General features: G+C 33.2%; 1 protein-coding gene across 1 annotated transcript; it reads left to right on the forward strand.

Annotated features, from left to right (window-relative positions):
- The first annotated feature begins 1,669 nt into the window (after positions 1–1,669).
- Positions 1,670–3,723, forward strand: LOC111374479 (probable polyamine oxidase 5). The gene has a single exon (XM_022997149.1). It carries the CDS (start codon positions 1,911–1,913, stop codon positions 3,510–3,512), a length of 1,602 nt encoding a protein of 533 aa, XP_022852917.1. The 5' UTR covers positions 1,670–1,910; the 3' UTR covers positions 3,513–3,723.
- Positions 3,724–8,515: the final 4,792 nt, after the last annotated feature.

Consider the following 8,515-nt stretch of genomic DNA (forward strand, 5'->3'; position numbering starts at 1 on the left):
TGAGATTCAGAGAAAGAAAAATCCAAGTTTTGGCCATCACAATGATGCATATAGATCCAAAACACATGGGACATGACTCAAACAAATCAACCTCTGGTTACGAAATGCAAACGATTTCTCGATATTTCACTTGGAAGGGATGGAATATAATCATCAACTTTACAGACCAAACATAACTACTTTTCTAATTAATGTTTAGTCAATACCCTTCAGGATGTTGTCCTATGGTTCTACACTAGATATGTATGTTACCCATGTATCCTTCTATACTCTACAATTGCATGACTTTCTTATTGAACAATGCATGTGAATGTTTTCCGCTTAATCTCTTAGTTAGGGTGATTGCGAATTTATAATTGTCACATAGACATAAGATGTTTTGTCATGTAACAAAGATATATTGATAGTAATAGACTTGATCTTCTGTCTGTAGTTGTAATACCCACTATAGACGTGACAGCATGTGGTGTTGCCACATCAATAGTGGTTGTGAATTTATACTTGTAACATAGACATAAAATGTTTTGACGTGTAACAAAGATATATTGATGGTAATAGACTTGATCTCGTGTCCATAGTTACAACGTCCACTATTAGCATGACAACATGTGGTGTTGTCACATTAGTAGTGAGGATATGATGTGGCAATATCATATGTAGTGATGGCAAAAAAATTCATCCCGCCTCGATGGGGCAAAAAAATCCGTCCTGAACGGGTTGGAGGGGAGGGGATGCCTCGACCCATGAAGGAAAAAAAAGAGATTAAAATTAATTTTATTTTTAGACAATTCACCCATTAAAAATCCATTTTGAATTTATATTTTATTCTCTAATAATAACATAATTCGAAACTTTGAAAATGTAAAAAATAAAAAATAAACAAGGTAATAAACCAGGCAAAAAGTTGCCCCGCCCCGTTGCCATCCCTAATCACATGTTCCTACACCAACAGTAATCATTATAACTCTTGCTCATTGTGTACAAGAGATCAAATCTGATTGATAGTAATACCCCAACACCAAATTATGCAGCATCAACGATGAAAAATCCTGATACTACAATGATGATAATGTTACCACTATTTACCAAATAATAATAATAATAATAATAATAACAATAATAATAATAATAAATAAATAAATAAATAAATAAATAAATTTTGTGATAAATTCTATGATTAAAAATCTCCTCGGTGATTTATAGATCGACTAGCTTATGTGTTGTTAATTACCTATAAATTATCGACGAATTGATTCAACAATGCTTTGTGACAATTGGGACCGTTGCAAAACACTCAAGCTATTTTCATTAGTAAATTCTAATTAAACGTGAGTCGCTATTACGGATAGCATATAGTTGTGAGTAGAAATTAGCCATTTGAAGTGGTATTTGCAAGCTCATTGAATAATGAGGACCATTCAGTGTGTGAAGTTTGGTGGGCCGTCGTTTACCGGTTCACATGTGAAGGTTGGTGATGGGCATCATCAACCTATTATTGTTCTTTAACTACGATATATTCTCAACCGCACGCACCCACCCACCCACACGAGTAACCAAATATAACATACATTTGAGCATAATCATATATGATAGATGGCAGTGAGATTTACTGAGGCAGAAAAAAGGTGTTTGGGGTCGTCATTATATTACAGCATTGAGGTATAAGTAGCTTTTCAAGAAAAAGTAGAGCCATGTCTTTATTAGCTAAATAAACTATGGAAGAAACCAAGAAAAAATAAAATTAAAAAAAGATGCCTTCGAGGCGTACACTGCACTAAGTACAGCCTTATATATCCTCACCAGTAATTCATTCTCACCTCACAAAGTTCTTACACAAAACACAACTTTGTTCATTGCTTCACTTTCAAGTATATATTTCTTATCCTAATTGTGTGATAGTGGTAACAAAAATGGTGTCCAAAAAGCCCAGAATTGTGATAATTGGCGCAGGAATGGCTGGCCTAACTGCTGCTAACAAGCTCTACACGACTACAACCTCGAAGGAACTTTTCGAGCTTTCGGTTGTGGAGGGTGGAACAAGAATCGGTGGCAGAATTAACAGTTCTGAATTTTGTGGTGACAGGATTGAGCTAGGTGCTACTTGGATCCATGGAATTGGAGGCAGCCCAATTCACAAAATTGCTCAAGAAATCAATTCACTAAAATCTGAGCAGCCATGGGAATGTATGGAGGGGATTTTGGAGGATCCTTTGACGGTAGCTGAAGGAGGGTATGAGCTTAATCCATCATTTGTTGAATCTATTTCTAGCCTTTTCACAAATCTGATGGATTTAGCTCAAGGGAAAGTGATTGATGAAGATGGTGAAATCGTTGTGCGTTTGAAGCAAGCTGCAGCCGTGACTGCCGGAAATCTCAGCGTTGGTTCTTTTCTCCGGCAAGGCCTGGATGCTTATTGGCGCATAACTAAAGACGAGAAGCTGGATGTCAATGGAGTTGGCAATTGGAGTGGAAAATCACTCCAAGAAGCTATTTTCGCAATGCACGAGAACACGCAAAGGACTTTTACATCGGCCTGTAATTTGCATACTCTTGATTACAATGCAGAAAGTGAGTACGAGATGTTTCCTGGTGAAGAAATTACTATTGCAAAAGGTTACTTGAGTGTGATTCAATCACTTACTTCTGTATTACCGGCTGGTTTGATCCAATTAGGCCGGAAAGTGGTAAAAATCGAATGGCAGACTGAGACGAAGAAGAATGTGGAGATTAACAATGGATGGCCAGTTAAGCTACATTTTTCTGATGGATCAACTATGTATGCTGATCATGTGATTGTTACTGTTTCGCTTGGAGTTCTTAAGCAAGGAATTCGACAAGATTATGGATTGTTTAGCCCCTCATTGCCTAGTTTCAAAACAGGAGCAATTTCAAGGCTGGGATATGGTGTTGTTGACAAGATGTTTTTGCAACTAAGTAGTTCAAATGATGACCAAGAAATCAATGGTTGCAACCCAAAATTTCCATCGTTGCAAATGGTTTTTCATCAATCAGATTCCAATTTCAGGCACCCAAAAATCCCTTGGTGGATCAGGAGAACATCTTCTCTATCTCCAATTTACAGCAATTCTAGAGTCTTATTATCATGGTTAGCAGGCAAAGAGGCCCTTCATCTTGAATCCCTCAATGATGAAGAGATTCTAAATGGGGTTTCCACAACTGTCTCAAACTTGTTACCCCATAACTTGTGTAATTCTGCAGGAGTTCCTCAACCAAAATTTGATAAAGTTTTGAGGACAAAATGGGGCACTGATCCTCTCTTCTTGGGGTCATATAGTTATGTGGCCGTCGGATCAAGTTGTGACGATTTGGATTCTCTGGCCGAGCCGCTACCAAATGATTCGTCGTCATCATCCTTGTCGTCTCCACTGCAAATTCTGTTTGCAGGAGAAGCTACACACAGAACACATTATTCAACCACTCACGGAGCTTACTTTAGTGGTCTTAGAGAAGCTAATAGGCTTCTTAAACACTATAATTGTGTTGGTGTATGAATATTTGTTTGTTGCAGTGCTAGAAATTAGGCAGCTTATTTTCTTTGCTTTTACTTATTTTCTACATTCATTTGGAAGATTAAAAAATTAAAATATATCTTTGTTAAGCCAGTCTATAAACTATAAATGTTGGGGGCAGTGAAAGGGAGAGATGGGGACATTTACAGATGTGCTGATCAAATTGAATGAATTAAAGGAAGTTTCTTTTCTATTTTCTATTGCTTTTAGTTTTCATTAGTGACTTAAGTTTCTTGAATTGCCAACCCTATTATAATGTCTTGATCAATCTTCAAAGCAAACAAAACCCAGTTCTTGATCTGAATTTTTATACTAAATAGAATAAGATAAAGTAAGATAAAGAAGCTTTGGATCTCGTCATACTCTCTTTTAGTTTGGTCTCAAGACAGGATCCGTAAAAACCGCTTACTTCATGCTACCAAATTTTGATCTATATTCCTCTTCTAATTGTACTGGTATTTGCAAAGAAATAACTAAAGAAAACCCATGATTTTAAGGGTTTTCCTTTGGGTTTTCTGGTTCCTGAATTTTGCTCACAGTGGTTCACCAGAAAATAAAATGGCAAAAGTATTTAAGATTGGGCAGTGATTTTCCATGTTTGCCACAAGTCTTCTGTCTCACATTGAGCAGTGGAAATATTATAATATTTCTAATATTTTATATCATGTAAAACGAGGACGTATTGAACATGTAGAGACCATGAAAGATTTAAGCTTCAATTTCTTCTTCTTCTTGAGTACTATTTCTACTTTCCCACTTTATAAGTTTGTCCTCACACACAACACCATGATTTTAAGGGTTTTCCTTTGGGTTTTCTGGTTCCTGAATTTTGCTCACAGTGGTTCACCAGAAAATAAAATGGCAAAAGTATTTAAGATTAGGCAGTGATTTTCCATGTTTGCCACAAGTCTTCTGTCTCACATTGAGCAGTGGAAATATTATAATGTTTCTAATATTTTATATCATGTAAAACGAGGACGTATTGAACATGTAGAGACTATGAAAGATTTAAGCTTCAATTTCTTCTTCTTCTTGAGTACTATTTCTACTTTCCCACTTTATAAGTTTGTCCTCACACACAACCAAAATATACTTGTGTTTTAAGCGCTCTAACTCTGTAGACATAGAAGTGGAATTGTTGTACTAAACTAGGGGTGTACGGAATTCGATTTGGACGGTTTGTGCTATATTTTCAACTCAAACCATTTTATGCAGTTTGAAATTTTTCCAAACCAAATCAAACCATTTTATTTTTTGAACCAAACCAAACCATAATTTGTGGTTTAGTTCAATTTTAATCCACAGTTTATCTATCGACAATACAGCAATATATTTAACATAAGTTAATATATAAGTTTGAACGATAACTAATAATGTTAAATGTTAAATTACATTTATATTTACTATGAAATCCATGAATAAATTATTTTCAAAATTATTGCTAAAAAATATTGATAGAACAAATGCATTTTTCTTCGTTTTTATTTTCTTTTTTGACATTCATATTGTCATATAGCAGTTGGTAAAGGTAAAGTTACATTCTACTATTATAGTTTAGTTAAAACCCTTTTCGTCTTACTAGTGAGATACTAAATTAGGATTGAACATGATATGTTTTGATGTACGGATATTGATAGAGTTTTCGATTTATTGGGAATTGTCGAATTTCATTCTCTAACTATTTTATAAAAGTAGGAGATAGTTGCTAAAAAATATTGATAGAACAAACGCATTTTTCTTCGTTTTTATTTTCTTTTTTGACATTCATATTGTCATATAGCAGTTGGTAAAGGTAAAGTTACATTCTACTATTATAGTTTAGTTAAAACCCTTTTCGTCTTACTAGTGAGATACTAAATTAGGATTGAACATGATATGTTTTGATGTACGGATATTGATAGAGTTTTCGATTTATTGGGAATTGTCGAATTTCATTCTCTAACTATTTTATAAAAGTAGGAGATAGTAGTATTAATTAGAAAACTTTAATATTTTCACACAATCAATACGCTCTGTCCTTCATTGTTTCTAAACCACAAATAAGTTCATTAATAATTTAGGCGCACAAGCAGTCATTTTCCTATTCAGATCACAACTCACAAATGTGTAATAAGTTCAAAAACAACAAATAAAAGAAATAACAATGGAAAGATGATTTGAATGAGAATCTGAGACTTATCGAAAGAGAAGAGAGAAAAAGGTGATTCAAGTAAAAATTAGCAGACTAACAAGCAAAGGCAACCGGTGATTCATTTAGCAGTAGTAGACAAGCGTTAAAGGTTAGGAAAACGAGAGTTTATGTTAGACTTTTGAAACTTTTGACGTAATTTGCTAACGTAGTTTTGTTGAGTTATGATTTGATTGTTGAGTGTGTGTGTGTGTGTGTGTGTAGTTTAGATATCAGGTGAGAATATGTGTTGTGAACTTGTTAAACCATAAGCTAATAATGATTAACTTAATTTACATTTTATGATTATTTCAATAGTCTGGTTATAATTTGTATTGCTAAATTGGTATTTTTTCTGAAAAGTGAAAATTGTAAAATTTTGGTAGACAAGCGTTAAAGGTTAGGAAAACGAGAGTTTATGTTAGACTTTTGAAACTTTTGACGTAATTTGCTAACGTAGTTTTGTTGAGTTATGATTTGATTGTTGAGTGTGTGTGTGTGTGTGTATAGTTTAGATATCAGGTGAGAATATGTGTTGTGAACTTGTTAAACCATAAGCTAATAATGATTAACTTAATTTATATTTTATGATTATTTCAATAGTCTGGTTATAATTTGTATTGCTAAATTGGTATTTTTTCTGAAAAGTGAAAATTGTAAAATTTTAAAGTTTTTATTAATGTTTTAATTAAAAAATTTAAAAACTGTCCGGTTCGATTTTGTGCGATTTTTGAAAATTAAAACGTAAATCAAATAAATTTGAATCCAAACCAATAGTTTCAACTCAACGATTTCGATTCAATTTGCGATTTCGCAATTTTTTTGTGCAGCCTGTACTAACATATAATCCAACGAAAAGGAAATAGTTAATATCCTACAAAAATTTAACATCTAGTAATTGTATACTTTATGTCTTGTCGTTTGCAAGATTAGATAATGCAATAACTACATATACAAATGTCCAAATTTCAAATAATGAGATTATACGTTAATTTAACAAGACAAACAAAAGTTGCTTAACTTTTTGATCAAGTAAAAATAATTGCGACAGCTTATGGTGAAAAAAACTTTTTGATCAAGTAAAAACAATTTCTTATGAAAAATCACCAAACAAAGTCCAAATCAATGGTGAGTCAGGGACACACGTCCATATTAGGGACCCAAAACAGTGGCATATTCAGCCAAAAGACTCAAATCAGAGTTTGCTTCCACAACCACAACGTGGTTAAATATAATTGTACAAAATCTTATTGACAAAATGGTGTACTTACTCTGACAAAATTAGCGAATTTCTCGTGAATTTAAGAAATTTCAGCTTGTGATCCCTACCTCTATTATAAGTAGTGAGTAAGGGAGTTTGTAAAAAAAATTTGTAAATGTTGTATGATCCCCGAAATGGTTTTAACAAAGAGCCAGTAAGTATAGATGCTTTTGTCCTCTGATAAATTTTGATCTTTTTCTCCAGAAACCTCTCCTAGGTTTAGGGTACCCCAAAATTAGCTCACCAAATACAGTTGGGCATTAATAGTACACATAAACAGTGCCCCAACCCTATTGAAAAAGAGTAGGCCTCTGTTTTGTTGCAATTTTTTATCGAGAAAAATTAATTTTTTGACCATTATTTTACTATTTCAACTGACATTTTTTTTACTTTTTCACTATATGTGAAACCTACTTTTTTTTTTCTAACGATCAAAAAATCAATTCTCATAATCACTATCGAACAAACCCTAGATTATTTTATAGAGCAAATCAAAATATCTCTACTTTTTATGATATAAAATCTTCTCAATGATAGGGACACAATATGGCTATATTGAACCATTAATGGATAAATGTAAAACAATCACATCCATTATTATTAACCTCACCTCATTATATTCACGAGTATAGATTGCAAGAAACATAAAATTTGATAGCCTGTAAAACAATCACATCCATTATTATTAACCTCACCTCATTATATTCACGAGTATAGATTGCAAGAAACATAAAATTTGATAGCCTATATCTTAAAAATGTGCATGTTAATGAATTTAAACTATCTCTCTTATAACTAGGTGACATTATTTTTAAAAGTAGAAAAATATTTTATTTAATGAAATTGTATACGTATCAAGTTTTGATGGGAATGAATCATGTCTACACATGAAGGGACACGTTAAGACAATATATAAAAGATTCATATAAGGTATTATCTAATAATTTAAAATTTTAAATTAAGTGGTGTCATTCAATTTCGACCCGAAACCCGAAATTCCAAGCTTTAGGAGTTGTGACCGTTAACCTTCTGTCGCTTTAGTTCTTTGAATAAAGTATAACAATGTTTTCTAGAATTTGCATCACCACTTAGAGGATAGGCTCCCACAATTCATAGAACCAAACACAATGATTTTCCCTAGTGTATCTAAACAAGATTTTTTGTTTGCATTGAAGATGTAGGGCTGTGTGGGGGTGGCATTGAATAGTCTAAATCAATCGAGCTGTTCATGAAGACTCTATTATTGAAAGAATTGCCAGTACTCATGGCTAAAGGGGTGTTTGAGAGTGATTTTCATCCCAAAAAGTTGAATTTTTAACCCTTATTTCATTATTTCACCAGTAAAATTTGATTTCTTCTTTCACAGGTGATCTCCATTTTTCTCCTAATGGTCAAAAAATTAATTCTCAAAATTGTTCCCAAAGGGGCCCAAATAAACCAAAATGGCCCACTTCATGTCTCTTTTTGCCTCATGAGATTTAAACTTTCTATCAATCTTTGATGATTGGGCATATCATATCACTAAAACCAATCTGTCACTCACCCCATCATTTTTTT

This window comes from Olea europaea, unplaced genomic scaffold (genome assembly GCF_002742605.1).
Source record: "Olea europaea var. sylvestris unplaced genomic scaffold, O_europaea_v1 scaffold1256, whole genome shotgun sequence".
NCBI lineage: Eukaryota > Viridiplantae > Streptophyta > Magnoliopsida > Lamiales > Oleaceae > Olea > Olea europaea.

Coding starts and splice junctions, on each gene's coding strand:
- LOC111374479 (XM_022997149.1), top strand. CDS start 1,911: ATGGTGTCCAAAAAGCCCAGAATTGTGATAATTGGCGCAGGAATGGCT.